The sequence below is a fragment of the Microcaecilia unicolor genome, chromosome 5 (assembly GCF_901765095.1).
Source record: "Microcaecilia unicolor chromosome 5, aMicUni1.1, whole genome shotgun sequence".
NCBI lineage: Eukaryota > Metazoa > Chordata > Amphibia > Gymnophiona > Siphonopidae > Microcaecilia > Microcaecilia unicolor.
The window spans coordinates 231,844,410-231,862,987 of NC_044035.1; the positions used below are offsets into that span (position 1 = coordinate 231,844,410).

An 18,578-nucleotide genomic window follows, 5' to 3' on the forward strand; every position below is an offset into this window, starting at 1 on the left:
CAATAACCTACCCTTCAATTATGGGCTGCTCATGTCTTTGTCAGTGGGCAAACTTACAAAATCAGCAAGGGATCAAATACTTATTTCCCCCACTGTATATGTGTGTGTGTGTGTGTGTATATATATATATATATATATATATATATATACATACACATACATACAATGCAATCCGCTTCAGTGCAAGGGTCTGGGACCAAAGAAATGCATGCAGTTAACTGGAGCGTGCACTTAACCGTTGTGACCCAAAGAAGCTTGACATCTGATAAACATATGTACAGTACTGTTTATTATACGTACAGTATGCAGTCTCCGTTAACTGACGTTAGACTTACTTGAAGTAATCAGTTATAGTCCACTGTACACTATTGGGTCTGTGAGTTCCATAGGCTACGTCTGCCAGACGGTAAAAAAAACTGTCATAGCACTGACATCCAGTGGCCTCCAGATAGGCCTGCACAGTGCTGAGACTCTCCAGCGCTCTTGCAAAAGTGACAGGAGGAGGTTGTTGAATTTCGTCAGCATGTACCTCGCTGCTCATTTCATCATCTGTTTCATCATCAGCTGTTGTTGCCTGTGTGTAGGCGCATATCTCGACATCAGTGCTGTAGTCAGCTGTTTGCAGATCGTAATCAACAGCTACGTAGCAATGAAACTCCTATTCAGTAACACCGGCTGGGATGTCAATAACCTGTTCCTGACGTGTTTGCAACAGCTGCAACTGTTTTGTCCCTCTCCACATCCTTAACAAAGCTTGCCCACTTGTACCAGTTCACAATGGTTGCCTGTGTAACATGATTCCAGGCTTCTTTCTGCATATGTAGGGAATCCAACAGTGATAGAATACGAGCCAGTTCAACAGCATGTTCATCCTTGCCAGTCTGGTCATCCATAACGCTCATCAGACAATGTAGCACAAGAGCCGGATAATGTTGTTTGAAATTGGTTATTATGCCCTGATCCATAGGTTGGATCAGAGAGGTAGTGTTTGGTGGTGCAGGAAGACTACCTTGACGTTAGACAGCCTGACAACATCCCTGTGTGCAGCACAATTACCACAAAGCAACAAAATCTGACGCTTTTGTGCCCGCATTCTAGTTAACTTCTTTAGCCACTGCTTCCAAATTTCCCCAGTCATCCATGAATTTGCTTTAGCCTCGTATGACACAGGAAGTCGCTAACTTTCTTGAAGCAACGTGGCTGTTTGCTCTTTTCAATGACGAGGGGTTCCAACTTCTCACTCCCATCCATATTGCAGCAAAGGAGGATCGTCAGTTGGTCCTTCGACGTTTTACCTCCAGTAGTTTCGGCATGTTTGAATGCAAGTGTTTCATCAGAAATCACTCGCAAGTAGAGACAGTTTTCGTCAGCATTGAAAATGTCATGAGGTGCAAACTCATACAAGGTGGTAGGAAGAACTGAAACAACCCAATTTTCAGCACCAAAGACATCAGTGTCTTGTTTTTCACCATGCTGTTTCTTGAATTTTATGTTGTTCCTCTCCTTCCATCTTTCCAACCATCCAACAGTGGCTTTGAATTCAGTTAGTCCAAGACTTTCAGCTAGCTGATTAGCTTTCTCCATAAGCAGTGGACCACTGACAGGTGTCTGCTCATGACTCGAGAAAACCACCAAAGAAGAGCATCTTCTACCTCCTCAGCTTTTCCCACCCTTTTACGTTTCCTGTGTGGATTTGTATTGTTTTGCCAGTCTTCCAGAAGCTGGTCTTTCTGCTTCAAAACACGTGAAATTTGACTGGGATTGACACCATATTCTTTAGCAACAGATGCTTGACTGTTTTCTAATTTTTTTTTAAGAACTTCTATTCGTTCAGCCAGTGTTAAAGTCTTACAGTTCCGCCGCGACGACGACTCCAATGTACACCCTAAGAACATTCTTTTGCTTATTCTGCCTGTGGCAGTTAGAGTGGTAAATTTGAAATCTTGTTGGTTGTCACGTGCCAATTGGCTTCCATATTCCGTGCGCACAGTTATGCGGAGTCTTTCCTGCAGAGGAGCGGTCTTAAACCATGCATATAAGCGAATCTTGCATTTATCAGTGGTGCGCTAAACCGGTTTGTCCCCATAGAAATTGATGGCGCCAAAAACGGGACCGAAGTACGGCATGCAGTTAAAACAGAGCATGCGCTTATCTGACGTGCACTTAAATGGAGTGCACTGTATATACACATACACACATACATAGAACATAAAAAAAATATGGCTTGACAAGTCATCATGAGATCCAGTATTTGCTTGGCCAAACATATATACATTTACACACATATATACATTTACACACACACATATAGAACATTAAAAAAATACAGTGGTGGAAATAAGTATTTGATCCCTTGCTGATTTTGTAAGTTTGCCCACTGACAAAGACATGAGCAGCCCATAATTGAAGGGTAGGTTATTGGTAACAGTGAGAGATAGCACATCACAAATTAAATCCGGAAAATCACATTGTGGAAAGTATATGAATTTATTTGCATTCTGCAGAGGGAAATAAGTATTTAATCCCTCTGGCAAACAAGACCTAATACTTGGTGGCAAAACCCTTGTTGGCAAGCACAGCGGTCAGACGTCTTCTGTAGTTGATGATGAGGTTTGCACACATGTCAGGAGGAATTTTGGTCCACTCCTCTTTGCAGATCATCTCTAAATCATTAAGAGTTCTGGGCTGTCGCTTGGCAACTCGCAGCTTCAGCTCCCTCCATAAGTTTTCAATGGGATTAAGGTCTGGTGACTGGCTAGGCCACTCCATGACCCTAATGTGCTTCTTCCTGAGCCACTCCTTTGTTGCCTTGGCTGTATGTTTTGGGTCATTGTCGTGCTGGAAGACCCAGCCACGACCCATTTTTAAGGCCCTGGCGGAGGGAAGGAGGTTGTCACTCAGAATTGTACGGTACATGGCCCCATCCATTCTCCCATTGATGCGGTGAAGTAGTCCTGTGCCCTTAGCAGAGAAACACCCCCAAAACATAACATTTCCACCTCCATGCTTGACAGTGGGGACGGTGTTCTTTGGGTCATAGGCAGCATTTCTCTTCCTCCAAACACGGCAAGTTGAGTTCATGCCAAAGAGCTCAATTTTTGTCTCATCTGACCACAGCACCTTCCCCCAATCACTCTCGGCATCATCCAGGTGTTCACTGGCAAACTTCAGACGGGCCGTCACATGTGCCTTCCGGAGCAGGGGGACCTTGCGGGCACTGCAGGATTGCAATCCGTTATGTCGTAATGTGTTACCAATGGTTTTCGTGGTGACAGTGGTCCCAGCTGCCTTGAGATCATTGACAAGTTCCCCCCTTGTAGTTGTAGGCTGATTTCTAACCTTCCTCATGATCAAGGATACCCCACGAGGTGAGATTTTGCGTGGAGCCCCAGATCTTTGTCGATTGACAGTCATTTTGTACTTCTTCCATTTTCTTACTATGGCACCAACAGTTGTCTCCTTCTCGCCCAGCGTCTTACTGATGGTTTTGTAGCCCATTCCAGCCTTGTGCAGGTGTATGATCTTGTCCCTGACATCCTTAGACAGCTCCTTGCTCTTGGCCATTTTGTAGAGGTTAGAGTCTGACTGATTCACTGAGTCTGTGGACAGGTTTCTTTCATACAGGTGACCATTGCCGACAGCTGTCTGTCATGCAGGTAACGAGTTGATTTGGAGCATCTACCTGGTCTGTAGGGGCCAGATCTCTTACTGGTTGGTGGGGGATCAAATACTTATTTCCCTCTGCAGAATGCAAATAAATTCATATACTTTCCACAATGTGATTTTCCGGATTTAATTTGTGATGTGCTATCTCTCACTGTTACCAATAACCTACCCTTCAATTATGGGCTGCTCATGTCTTTGTCAGTGGGCAAACTTACAAAATCAGCAAGGGATCAAATACTTATTTCCACCACTGTATATGGCTTGACAAATCATCATGAGATCCAGTATTTGCTTGCCCAAACATATATACGTTTACACACATATATACATATACACACACACACACACACACACAGAACATTAAAAAAAATATGGCTTGACAAATCATCATGAGATCCAGTATTTGCTTGTCCAATCATCATACCTCTGCTTCTGCCAAACTGCATTTCCTGCACATGCACAGTTCTCAGTTCAACAAGCCACTCTGTGCCTGAATTTTTGCACTAAATCTCCAGGGCCAGCCCCAAGACACCTTAGGTGACCCTTCAGCCATGCAGTTCCCCAAGTGGTTAGTACCTCATCTGCTCTTTTCTACCCCTCCCTCTCAGATGGCCAATATTTCATTTTTCCCCTCTCTACCTCCTACCCCCCACCCCCACCCTGGGGAGGCCAGCAATTCGTCTCCTCCTCTTACAGGCCCCAAGTAGTAACACTGATTGTTGTGAAGAGCCTTTAAGCAAAGGTCTCTGCTCAAACACATACACCAGCACCCTCTGAAATCAGCATCTTGTTGGACATGGGCAGGACATGGCAGGGTGAGCATGGTGCAGCACTCATGGGCAGATGATTAAAAGCCTCACGCTGTTCCAAACAGAGCTCTAAAAATAGCACTAGAACAGCATGGGGCTTTACTGTCCCTATGATCCGAGATAATAGCATGCAAGTTTATGCATGTTATTATCTCTGATAATAGAGTAAAATGTGGGAGGATTGTGCCTGAGCGAATCCTCCCGCACTTGTTTGACAGGTCTGGGCTGTCAAAGCCCAGACCTATCAAACACAGGGGCTGGAGGTCAATGGGACCACCAGACCCCAAAACAGCATGGCCCTGGTGGCCTAGTACCCTCACCCTGAGCCAAACGACACAGGGGCTGGAGGTCCAGTGGACTTCCAGTCCCCCCGACAAGTTCAGGGGGGGCTGGAGATTCGTTGGGTTTACAGCCCCCCTAACCCCCCCTTGCATCCCCTGAAATAGAGCCCTGGTGACCAACAGGGCTCTCTATTTGAGAGGATGCTTTGGGGGGGGGGGGTTGCAGAGCCACCAGATCTCCAGGCCCCCTAAGCTTCTGTTTGGGGGACTCCAGCCCCCGTGTTGCTGGGGGGGGGGGGGGGGGGGATTGCTGCTGCATTGGGGGGGGGGGGGGGGGGAATGGGGAGGCCTGCTAGCATGCAAATGCATGCTGGACAGGGCTCACCATTCCTCCCCAATGGTCTGCAAACCCTAACACCAGCTCCGAGCTGGCGTAGGGTTTGCCTCTGACAGCACGCCAATGTTTGGCATGCTGCTCGCTAATCACTGGGGAGGAATACATTTAGCATGCATTTGCATGCTACTTGCGCTAAGAGCTCTGTTTTGCATACTAGTTGCGTTCAGAGCCCGCGAGCGTGCTTTTTCACGTGCACGGGGGCTCGGATCACGGGGTGGTAGCAAACGCAGGCGCTAGTATAGCGCTAACAGCCTCTAGCGCCTGCATTTGCTTCTGATCACTGGCCCATCAGTCTTTTTTTTGTTTTGTTTTAAACAAATTATATTAAGAATACCACAATATACAAACATGACAAGCCAATTACATATATCTTCAACCAGTGTCTACTCCTTATTCCCTTACCCTCCCCTCCCTCCCTCAGTCCAGTGGTGTTAGCTCTTGATCTTGAAATTGTTCATACAATGACCATTTGTTTGTAAATGTTCTCATGGTGCCTTTCCTCTTGGCTGTCAGTTTCGACATCTGATAGAGAAAGTCTACTTTTTGAGTTCTCTTGCAATGCTGGTGTTTCTGCTTGTTTCCAGGCTCGTGCAAGTGCTATCTTAGCCGCTACAAAGTACTGAGTAGCCAATCTGTGCTGCCCACTAGAGATTGATCGGGGCCGGAAGTGTTCTGCCCTTTTCGGATATGACTGTTGCAGCACCTTATTCATCAGTTTCACCACTTCCTCCCAAAATATTTCCATTTTCGTACATTCCCACCAAATATGGTAAAATGTGCCACACTTTCACCAACATTACCCTGAGGTTCCAGGATATATCTTTTGCAATCTGTCTGGGGTATAATACCACCAGTATAGTAATTTATGCCCGTTTTCATTTATGGATTGTGCTGGAGATGCTCTGAGTAAATATTTATAGTTGCTCATCCATGTTGTTCTAGGATGGGTTGTTTGTAGGTCTTTCTCCCACCTCTTATGGTAGGCGACTTGGGGGTCAGTCCTACCCAACAGTGCGAGATATATCCGTGATATGCTACCTCTACCCCCTCCCTTGCGCATTGCTAGTTCTAGGGTTGTTTCTTCTAGGTCTAGCTCATCTTGTGCACGTCTTTTAATAAAGCTGCGTAAACAGCAGTAATAGACCAGGTCTCTCTCCATCAGTCCATTTTCTTCCTGAAGTTCACTAAAGCTAATCGCTTTCCCCTCTGACCATACTTGCCCTAGTGTGTGTAAGCCTGCTGTGGCCCAGTTATCAAATATTTTTTCTGATCCCCCAAGCGGGAAGCCCTCCGCCCATCTTATTGCTGTTCTTTGGAAGTATTTCCTTTCCGGGAACATGCGCCTTCTAATTTGTAGCCATGTTTGGAGTGAGTGTTTTCAGCTGACAGGTAATCTTTGTAATATATGTGTCAGCTCTCCCTCTGGTATCCACAGAATATCCTCTATCGCATACCTGCCTATCCATGCTCTCTCCCAGTGCATCCATTTCTTTGCTGCCCCAGGGGCCCAATCTGCCAATATTCTTAATTGCGCTGCTTGATAGTATAGGTAGAAGTTGGGTACTCCCATGCCACCCCGGCCAAGTGTTTGGTACATCATGGCTCTTTGCACTCGCGGAGGCCGCTTCCTCCATATGTATCTAAACATTTTCCTATGCAATTGTGAGAAAAAGGAGGCCGGGATCGGGATAGGCAATGCTAGAAATAAGTATAGCAACATCATCTTGATGGCATTGATATGCCCTTTCCAAGATATGTTGAGGCCTTCCCATCTATCTAGTTCTTGAAAGAGTTCATCTATCTTTGGGGGGAAATTAGCCTGAAACAAATCTGCTGTGTTGGGGGTGATCTGTATTCCTAAATATTTGATGGATTTTTGTGCCCAGATGAAGGGAAATGCATCTCGTAGGCTCGGTACCTCTTCATTCGGTATTGTGATATTTAGTAGGACAGACTTGGCTAAATTGGGTTTAAACCCCGACACTGCTCCATAATATGCCACATGATCTATTACTTTTTGTACCGATATTGCAGGTTGTGTGAGAGTGAGTAATATATCATCCGCAAATAACATAAGTTTCTGCTCTTTTCGCCCTCTTATAATACCTCCCACTTCCCCGTCATTTCTCAGTGTACATGCTAGCGGTTCCAGAGATAAGGCAAAAAGGAGTGGGGAGAGAGCACACCCCTGCCTAGTGCCATGCCTAAGCGGGAATGTATTTGTATATGATCCGTTAATTTTTAATACTGCTTTTGGATCTTTGTATAGGAGTTGTAACCAATGCAGGTATCTTCCCGTTATCCCTATCTGCCGTAGGACTGCAAAAAGGTATGTCCAGTCAACGTGGTCAAACGCCTTTTCTGCATCGATGGAGAACAGTAGTGCCGGTATTTGTTCATCCCTTACTTATTGAATGGTATGAATGAGGCTTCGGATATTATCAAAGGTTTGTCGCCCTGTTATGAACCCAGCTTGATCTGCCTGAACTAAATGTGGGAGCTACTTTTGTAACCTGTGGGCCAGTATTTTCGTGAAAAGTTTATAGTCTACATTGAGCAAAGATATTGGGTGATAGGAACTGCATTGTTGAGGGTCTTTGCCTGGCTTCAATAGTAGTGTGACTGCTGCTAGCTTCCACGATTGTGGTGGCTCTTGAGCCTCTTCCAGCTTGTTAAATAGCTGCTCTAATATTGGTGTCAGGTATTTCACGAATATTTTATAAAATCTTATAGTGTACCCATCAGGACCGGGAGCTTTACCATGTGCACTATCTGCAATCGCCCACTTGATTTCGTCAAGCGTTATAGGGGCCGATAAGGTCTCACTCTCCCCCTCCTCTCAGTTGGGGAGTGCCACTATCCCTTAGGTATTGTTCCACTATTCTTGGCTCTAATGTGGGTTCTCTCTCATATAAGGATGTGTAGTACTCTAAAAAGACTTTTTGTATTTGCTCTATTTGTGTAATGTGCTCTCCGCCTGCATTCTGTATCCCCCCTATATGGTTTTGTTGAGTTTGTTTTTTGAGCTTATTGGCCAGGAGCCTACTCGCTTTATCCCCGAACTCAAAGTGTTCTTGTTGGGCCTGCTGTAGTTGTGCAGCTAGGCTTTCCAATTGAAGTTCATTGAGTGTTGGTCTCAATTGGTGTAGCTTCTCTGCCTCATTAGTATCTGCTGGCTGTGCTTTATGTTTCTGTTCTAAGTTCCTTTCTGATGTTTTCCCGTTCCGTGCGAGTTTTTAATATATGGGCACGTAGTGCTATTAGTTGTCCTCTGATCACTACTTTAAGGCCTTCCCATAAAGTGACCACCTGAACCTCGCCCGTATCATTAAATTTAAGGTATTCATCAATGTATTTTTCTATCTCTCGTACATTCTTCTCATCATATAACAAAGCGTCATCTAGACGCCAGTATCTCGGGCCTACAAAGGGAGCACCCATTCTGATTGTCAGCACTACTGGGGAGTGGTCAGACCACGTGCGTGGTTCTATGCAAGTGTCCTGTTCGCTATGTTAACATCTCCTAGCCACCCATCTATTCTAGAATATGACTTATACTTAGAGGAGTAACATGTATAGACCTTCTCATTACCCTGTTTCTCTCGCCATATATCTATCAGTCCCCATCGAGCCATTAGCATTTTCAATAATTTCCTATCTGCTTTTGCATATATTGCTGATCCTGTGGAGTTATCTGTAGAGGGATGTATAGTTACATTGAAGTCCCCCTCCCATTAGTAAGTGGCCCTGTTGGTGTTGCTGTAGAATCTGTTCTATCTGTTCTTGCCCTTGATTGGGGGCGTACACATTGAGTATAGTATAAACACAATTGCATATACAGACCACCATCATCAGGTATCTACCCTTCTTTATCATTTATAGTTTTTAAAACTTGCCATGGACGAGATGCCGAAAGCGCTATCACTACCCCTCGTTTTTTAGGCATGGCTGCGCAAGAGGAGAATTTAATGATGGGGTATCGTCCATGGCACACTAATTTCTCATGGCATTTTTTCCAGATGAGATTCTTGTAGAAGAACTACATCAGCCTGTAAGCACAGCATATCTTTGAACATTAGCTTTCGTTTTGTAGGTGAGTTGAGCCTTCTCACATTCAATGTAACACATTTCAATTCTTTATCAGCCATAGACAAAATAGGTTCCATATATATAGCCACCACCGGCACCCCTCTCCCAAATCCCTACCTCCCACCCCCTCCCCAAAAACCATGTATGACATGTTTTTCCCATTAAGGTGACATGTCGAGTAGGTAAGTGAATTAAATCCCGAACATGTTACCAGCCTGGTGCTGTTGCAAAGTATTCATTCACGCAACATTGCAGCTCCCTCCGAAGATGTCTGTCATAGCTCTTTACAGGCTCCGTCGTTTGTAATCCGTCAGCGTTGGTTGGGACCTGCATGGCCTTATTGTTGCCTTCTCAGCCGTCCTTGGCCCTGTGACTCTCGCTGCCATCGCGCTTTACTGCTGTTCTTTGGGGCTGTAGTTGGACGGCTTGAGTGCGCGGGTTCCGCCATTGCTTCTTGTTCCAGGTGCTCTTGAGCCTCGTCCAGTGATGTAATTCTGCATTGTTTGCCTGCTTTATAAAATAGCAGTGCAAAAGGATGCTGCCATTTATACTTTATGCCTTCCGCTCGTAGTTGTTCTGTGAGTGGCCGTAGCTCTCGTCTGCGCTTAAGTGTAGTGGCTGATATATCTTGGAATATTTCAATCGGGTAGGTGTTCCATGTGATCGGGCCATTCGCCCGTGCTTTTTGCATAAGTTCTTCCTTGACTCTGTAGTCGGAGAAACAAGCCAGATATCTTTGGGCACATTAGCTCGGCGTGGGCCCAACGCCCGATGCGCCCATTCTATTCGTATGTCCTCAGGGGAGGTAACTTGCTCCGATGTGGTCATGAGCTGGGCAGCCAGGGCCTTCACTACCTGCTCGCAGTTGTTGTGTTCTGGCAATTCCGGTAGCCCCCGTATTCTGATATTAGATCTCCAACTCAGATTTTCTAGATCTTCTACCTTGTCAGTTAGAAAACGCAAGTCCGCGTGTTGTTCCATCATGGTATTTTCGATCGTATTCAAGGAGTCTGCGTGTTCTTCCAGTCCTGCTTCCACCTCATTTACTCTATTGCCCAGTTCTGTGATTTCTCCTCGGAGCTCTGCTCCGAGTTGTGCAAATTCCTTGCGCATCTCTTTCATTTCCGATTTAATATCTTGGAACCAGGTTTTGAGCCGCTCCCATTTATCAGGTGGTAATTCGCTATCTCCGTCTTCCCCTCGTTCTTTCTGGAGCACCGGAGACTGTGACCGCTTGGCGGTCTCGTTCGCGCTTGAATTCGCGGCCTGCATTGTGAATTTGGACTCACGTTGTCGATACGCAAAGGTATTTAAATCTGCGGATTTTGTTTTAGTGCTCGACATCTCCAGGAGCGCTAGCCTTTCGCCGTTCTGTTATGCGAGTTGGGGCTGTTCAAAGTATCTAATTGCAGCTACATGCTTCGTTTTCTAGGCTGGGTGTCGGGAGCTTCGCTTCTAGACCTCCATAACGGAGCGTGACGTCACTTCCTCCCCGGCCCATCAGTCTTTGTACAACTTGGACCCTGGGAGGACTAAGAAAGGAAGAAGGTAGTGACAGACCAAGCAGGGAAAGGGATGGGGAAATGAGGATCTCTTCCAAACTGAAGCAATGTTGACAAACTCTTCCCCCTCTCTAGATTCTGCAGCCCTAGGAAGATGCCTAGTCCACCTTGTGGCAAGGCTGAGCTTCCTGGTCTTATGGGATTTCAGGCAACTGGCTGAAACTTGAGTAGCACAAGTACAGGGAAAGAAAGCAATTAATCAGCAGCCTTGCAGGAATGTGTGTGTGCCAGCAGAGGAAGATCATTAGGAGCCAGCAAGGTGAGGAGAGGGGGAAATGGTGAACGACTAGCAAATCAAGGATGGCTTTGGGGGGGAGGGGGAGGCAGGGGGAAGCTGAGAGAGAGCAAGCCAGCAATGGAGACTATGAGGTGAAGGAGGCAAACTGATGAAGGTGGTTAAAAGAGGGATGGGGACTACTTGGGACAAGTTGAGAAGATGAAAGAGAAAAGGAGAACAATAAATGCATAAAAAAGTCTAATTTAGAATGGGAAAGCAGTAAAATCAGACCCCTAAAGCACATTCAGTAGATTGGGAGAAGGAACCCCAAAAATTAGAAGCCATCTGCTGGAGAATTATCTAAAACTTTGTCACAGACACCCCTCCCTCCAACTTTTCAACCTCTAAGGGGACGAGGAGATTAAGTGTTCTCATGCACCGACTCTTAGATACAAAGTAAATTTGCCAAGGCCCATAACATATTTAGAAAGCTCTACTCTGTGGTCCATGAAATAGACCTTTCTAGGTCTTATTCTCACAGGATTAAATAACTAATTTTTAAAAAGTATGCTCAATACCAATGTTTATTGCATCTTTAAATTTCCAAAGGACTCAGATCTTTCCAGATGTACATCCCTGACATGCCACCAGAAAACCACCACTTTTAAATCAAACTTCTTTAGGGCGAGCCTATATAGGCAAATTATATATATACAAATTCAATGTAAATCTGTCCTTTTTTCCTTTCTTGGGGTACTCTTGAGCTGGCCATTTTAATCATATGCTTTGTTGGGCAAATGAGGTGACTGCTTTACCTACAGGAGAGACTTCCTAGGCATGAAGATAACACATTATCAATTAAGGAAGAGAGACAGTGAAGGGGAGCAAAATACTGTACATTCACTGTCAACTCCTAATACATGTCCTGGCAGCAATATACTTACCACCATATCCTATAAAGCTGAGAACTGCCAGCACAACCAACAAAGAAGTTCACAGCAAACAGGAACCAGTTTTTAGGAATAATGACGAGAGAGTATCGTGACCAAATAAATCCTAAAAGACAGAAGTAACAGTCACTATCTGTAAAATAATGTTATTCACCTATAGCAGGTGTTCAGAGGACAGCAGGATATATTCTCACTAATGAGTGGCATATTCTCACATATGGGTGGTGTAATCAATGCAGCCTAACATGGAGACGCTCTGCAGGATTCTTTTCTCAAAGCCTTTAGAAGTATCCATTGCACTTGTGAATGCCTTCCCACCTGCTGTTGCCGCACATGACCAAGGCATTGTAGTACAGTAGCTGATGGAATTGAACTCCTAAGGGAGGAGGGTGGGTGGGAATGTGAGAATATATGTCCTGCTGTCCACAGAGAACAGCTGCTACAGGCAAGTTAATTTCGCTTTCTCGGAGGACAAGCAGGACAATCTCACACATGGGAAACTTTGGCTACCCAGCTGTTTGAAACAGAGGAAAAAAAAATACAAGGCTTGAAATGGGCAAGAGCCAACAAAAAGTTTGTGTGCATTTATGTGGACCAAACTGTCGTGTTTGGGAGTCTTGCTCTAGACCAGGGCTACTCAAATGGTGGACTGCAGTCTGCAATCCTTATACCCATCCTGGTTAAAAGTGCACAGCATACTTCAGACTGAAAGAGCCTTGACTGCCTCTCTAGAGAGGACTAAAGCCCATAGACAGTTCACCCAGGCTTTTGTAACAGCCTTGCAGTGATTAATCTTGCTCCACACCTCTACCAGGATAGGTGTCAGCTGATGAACTGTATTGAAACTGGCAGTAAGAGAACTGGCAAGCAAAGCTGACAGTTGCTCTGCCAAAAAGGCTCTCTATGGCTGCCCAAGTATAAATATTAATCAGCCGAAGGTGGGGAGGAAGAGAAAAATATTGGACAGTGGTTGGACCAGGCAGAGGGGATGAAGGGAGAGAGATGAAGAGATGACAGTGGCTTACTGGGAGGTAAAAGCGAGTGGTAGCAGAAGGGAAGAGCGCACAAAAAAGGTTATAGGAGGAAGCGAGAAGAGAGCAAGAGAATGTATGCATATGAGAGGGAAATCTGAACTATGGAACGAGAGTATGTGGGAAGCAAAGGAATCTGTGTTGGGGGACACAAAAAAGAAAGAAAAATGAGAACACAAAAAGTGTGGAAGTTAGTGAGAGAGGAAAAGTAATGATGGAAAATGAGAAGAAGCACAAGACATGATGTGAACACGATAGTTTGAGGACCCCAGATTTCAGACAGCTGAATTTTCTAGACCTCCAGTCAAAACACTCGAGAGGCCCTGCTCTAGAAGGTAGTGAGATATAAACATGTGGACTGATGCCTATATTGCAGCCTTGCAAACATCCTCAATGGAGGCTTACCCCAGGTGGGCTACTGATGCAGCCATGGCTCTGATATTGAGAGTTGTGATGTGACCCTCCAGAGTCAGCCCAGCCTAGGCGTAAGCAAAAAGGAGATACAGTCTGCTAGCCAACTGGATAATGCATTTACTGATGGCTGCTCCCATTTTGTTAGAGTCAAAAGAAACAAAAGGCTGGGTGAACCATCTATGGACTTTAGTCCTCTAGATAGGCAGACAAGGCTCTCTTTCAGTCTGATGTATGCAGTGCGCTTCCACCAGGATGGGCATAAGGCTTTGGAAAAATACTGGCAGAACAATTAACTGATTAAGGTGATCAATAGAAATCAAACAAAATAAAACATGGAAAAGAAAATAAGATGATACCTTTTTTATTGGACATAACTTAATACATTTCTTGATTAGCTTTCGAAGGTTGCCCTTCTTCCTCAGATCGGAAATAAGCAAATGTGCTAGCTGACAGTGTTTATAAGTGAAAACATTCAAGCATTACTGTGACAGTCTGACAGGGTGGGAGGAGGGGGGTGGGTAGGAAGTATGCATGGGGACATCAAAGCATATCATTGATATTCTAACAGGGTGGGTGTGGATAGGTGAGGGGAGGGTGATCAACAGAGACATACAGCTTTATGGTTTATAATGGGCTAGGAACCCCAGATCCTTGTTAAGTCCTTTCTGTTGGGTGTTAAAATATTCAATCATTCTGACTTCAAAGGTCTTACGTTCTTGTATGGTTTTAAAGTTACCTTTGAGGATTCTCACTGTGAAATCACTGGTACAGTGTCCTGGTCCTGTAAAATGTTGACCAACAGGCGTGGGAACCCTGCTGGCACCAGTATTGTTCATATGATGTCTATGTAAATTGAATCTTGTCTTAAGCATCTGGCCTGTTTCTCCAATATAGCATCCTTCGTTACATTTTTTACACTGAATGATATATACCACATTGGAAGATGAGCAAGTGAAAGATCCCTTTATGTTGAATATCTTTCCTTTGTGGATGACTTTGGGGTCCTGTGAAATATTTTGGCATAGTTTGCAACTGGATAAATTACAGGGAAGTGTGCCCTTCTGTTCCTTTTCAGTCTGTGAAGGAAGTTTACTTCTGATTAGCTTGTGTTTTAAATTGGGTGGCTGTCGGAAGGCCAGTACTGGTGGGGATGGGAATATCTCTTTCCTTAAGAGTGGACTAACACGGCTACCACACTCCTCCACTGATTAAGGTGGAACTCCAACACCACCTTAGGAAGGAACTTAGGATGTGTACAAAGAACTATTCCGTTATGATGAAATCTTGAATGAAGTGGATCAGGTATTAGGGCCTGGAGTTCATTGACCCAGTGGGCTGAAGTGACCACCACCAAACACAGTGACTGTGTACAAAAGGAGTATTTTTGATCAATGATGATTGCAAGTCTTGCTGGTGACTAAGTTTATGGGTGAAAGCACTGAAGCACCACTGGCAATTTATGAAGCCTTTTTCCTCCATTTTTTCATGTTTGTAATACAATAGTGTTCATCTAACCCACAATATTTGGTGATATGAAATTATTTTTACATAGGGTTATGGAGTGTTCTTTGACGTTGAAGTGATCTTATTTAAACTTTGTATCATAACTTTTAGATTGATTCGTGGATTGGCTCCAAGTTGTCTTCCTAATCTCCACCTACCCAAGTCTACGATCCCAGAATCTTTTGCTTCTTTTTCATTCACAAATAAAACAGATGAGAGAGAGTAAAAAAAACAAAACAAAACGCTTGAAACCTATGAAGCAGCTAAATTCTGGAACTTAAGCATTAAGAGTAGAACCTTCCTACCTTAGATTTGGGAGACTGAACTCTTATCTTTTTATATTTAGGAAATATATTAAAGACTTCTGTTTAATATATTTCTGATTTTTTTTTAATGTATTAGCGGGGAAGATTTTTCTCCCTTTTTAAACACTTTTGTAATCTGCATTAAGCCAAAAAGGCAAGTAGTGGAATGTAAGTTCCCTTATTGTATTGTAGTTTATCCATGGCCTGGGATCACCAAGAAGCTACAGTCACAGGGCTGGTCTCAAACAGAAGCAAGCCATGGGTGTGGCATGTACAGCTGAGGCCATGTTGCCCAACAATCTCAACATCTGCCAAGCTGATAACTGCTGGCTCTGAAACTTGCACAGCTATGAAGATAGACACCTCCACTCGCTGTTCAAGGAGAAAAGCTCGAACCCAAACCTTATCTAGCAGGGATCCTAATTGTTGTATAGGAAGGATATGGGACTTGGGGACGTTTCTGACAAACCCTCATAACTCCAGCATCTGAATAGTTCTGCTCATTGATTCCTGAGCTCCTTCCTTTGATGCGTTCTTTACCAGTCAATAGTCTAGGTATGGAAAACACATGTACTCATAAGTAGTCGCAGCACCGCTATGCACATAAGACATTTTGTGAAAACTCTGTAGTGGTGTTTTCCTACTCAAAATTTTAGATACTTCCTGTGACTGGGGATGTATCTGAATCTGGGTACAGGCATCTTTAAGTCCAGAGAGCATAGCCAAATCATGTTTTCCTGAATCATGGGGATCAAGACGCTCAGGAAAACCATCCTTAACCTCTGCTTTAACAGACCTTTATAGCTAAGATGGGGACAAAATCATCCTGTTTTCTTAAGGACCAGGAAGTACTTGAAATAAAATCGCTTCCCTTTTTCCCCTGGTGGAGTGAGTTCAACCGTATTGGCCTGAAAAAGGGAAGAATTCATTTGAAAGCAATTCCTGGTGCTAAGCGCTTAACTTTGATGCTCTTGGTGGGCAACTGGGTGAGATTCTTTGCCAATGAAGAGTAACTTGTCCAAACTATTTTGAGAACCCACTGGTCTGAAGTTACAAGGAGCCACCTTTCTTGGAAAACATTCAGCCTCCCTCCTACTGGTAGGTCGTCCAATTACTTTTATTGTGGCTATGCTCTTTTGGAGCCAGTCAAAAAATTGTCCTCTGCTTTGAATGGGTCATCAGCTGGGACTTCTGAGCTCTGCTGCCACAAGCAAGTGAGAGCTCTGGGTCAGTTGAGGTAGATATAAGGGTGGAGGATACCTGCCTTTGAGAGTAGTAGGACTGCCATTGCCTGGGAATGGAGGCTGCACCTGAAGTGGACAAGGAGTGCAATATATCAGCATGCTTTTTGATGAGGTCATCGACCTCTTCCATCTTGTCACTAAAAAGATCCCCCCCACCCCAATTTTTCCTAAACCACAGGTTCCAGGTCTGAGGATATGCAACCAGGCAAGTTTGTGCATCCAATACTCATTACAGAGGCCCTGGACACCACATCAAAAGAATCACAGGTTGCTCGAACCAGGTGTTCTCTATACTCCTGTTGCTTGGCTACTAGCTGACAGCTGTGCAGTTTTTTTTTTTTTTGGGGGGGGGGGGGGGGGCGGGGGGGAGGTAGAGTCTCTGCAAACTCAGCCACACTGTGTAATAAGTTCGACAAGTGCATGTTCATAAACAGCTGGTAAGAACATGTGCGGGAGGCTAGCATAGCATTATGAAATACTTTCCTCCCAAAAGAGTCCAAGTCCTAGCATCTCTCCCCAGGGGCAACAAGGAGTGTTTTGGAGCTTTTGATCACCATGGAGTGGTGAGGAAGCTGGAGATCTTTAATCCAGAAGCCTTTCTGGTCTTTATAGAGTTAGCCTTCTTGTGAATAGGCTGTACGAGTGTGTGTGTGTCTGTCTCTCACTGCTTCATCTGAGATGACCTCTCCGACTGCTCCTGGGAGTCTGAGAAGAAACAAATCAGTCTGGGGTGGGGGGGGGGGGGGGGGGTGGAATCTTCCCTGGGTGATGGTCTGTGCCTGCCTCAGTCTACTGGACTACTTGACCAGGTTCTGTGTAGGAGCACTATTTGGGATTCTGCCACTTGTGACCTGGATTTGCCACTGTTGGAAGCAGGATACTAGCCTAGATGGACCACTGATCTGACCCAGTATGGCTATTGTTATGTTCTGAGACCCAAGGAAGCTTCCTTCTCCAGTGGTTGAACAATGACATTGGCTCAGCCTGCACTAACTCCAATCCTCTTCAATGCACAGGCAACAGGTACTGCTGGGATTGCACTAGGCTGAAAATCGAAGGCTCACTGCCTTGGCATTGCATCAGGCAAGGATGTGTTCCATCTCTCTCTGGGAGCATTGCCCAGAAAAGAACATAACTGCCATACTAGGTCAGACTGATAGTCCATCTAGCCCAGTATCCTGCTTCCAATCCAAGTCACAAGTACCTGGCAGGTACGAGGTCAGCCACTGGTAAAAGCTGTAGGCCAGCCAGTATGGTTAGATCCACAGAAGACAGTGGAGCTAAATCAATGTCCTGGTCCCAGCTTGATGACGGCTGATGCAAATGATCTAAGTCCTTGGAGGAAGAGTAGCTGTCAACATGGATGCTTCTTGGGTATCGACGATGTCGATTCCTATGCACTCGACACCATGCTTTGATTGGGACCAATGCAGATGCCTCTTGGCCTTCGCCCGAAATCTCTGTCCCTCAGCACTGACTAAAACAATGTCAAATCCTTACGTTTTCAGGGTGGGATCTGACGATGCTTGATCCCGGCAGCCACTATTGATGCTCAGTGTCAAAGCATCCCCAGTGCCAATAAAGCTTGCGGAATCACTGGGACCAATGCTTCTGATGCCGAAGTCAATGGACTGGACTTTTCTACACCTAAAATCCTTTTGCATTGTTCTTCACAACTCTGAATGCTTCATCTTGCAATCTGTAAACAGTTTACAAAAAGAATTGTGGTTGGGCCCCAGATAACAGGCACCATTATGGGTGTATGTAAGAGAGATGGTCTTGCCAAACCAGGAGCACTTATTTGTTGTATTTGTACCCCACATTTTCCCACCTATTTGAAGGCTCAATGTGGCTTACATAGTACCGTCAAAGACGTTTGCCCAGTTGGTTGATAACAAATACAAGGTTGAATAGTGATCGAATGAGGTATATGTGGGGGGTCGGAAGGGATGAGGTTTGCGTGTTGTCCAGTACGATCATAGTCATGCTATGTTTCCGGGTGAAGAGATTTATGTGGGGTCATTGGAATAGGCCTTTTTGAAGAGGTTGGTTTTTAGTGATTTCCTGAAGTTCAGGTGGTCATGGATTGTTTTCACAGCTTTTGGGAGGC

At 44.9% G+C, this 18,578-nt stretch overlaps 1 protein-coding gene across 1 annotated transcript in view; it reads right to left on the reverse strand.

Annotated features, from left to right (window-relative positions):
- The window catches only part of MPC2 (mitochondrial pyruvate carrier 2), a 129,018-nt gene that overhangs the window by 12,446 nt on the left and 97,994 nt on the right, over nucleotides 1–18,578 (reverse strand). The window contains exon 4 of the mRNA XM_030203860.1: nucleotides 11,966–12,077. Coding sequence (XP_030059720.1) covers nucleotides 11,966–12,077 — 112 coding nt within the window. The remainder of the gene's footprint in view (nucleotides 1–11,965; nucleotides 12,078–18,578) is intronic.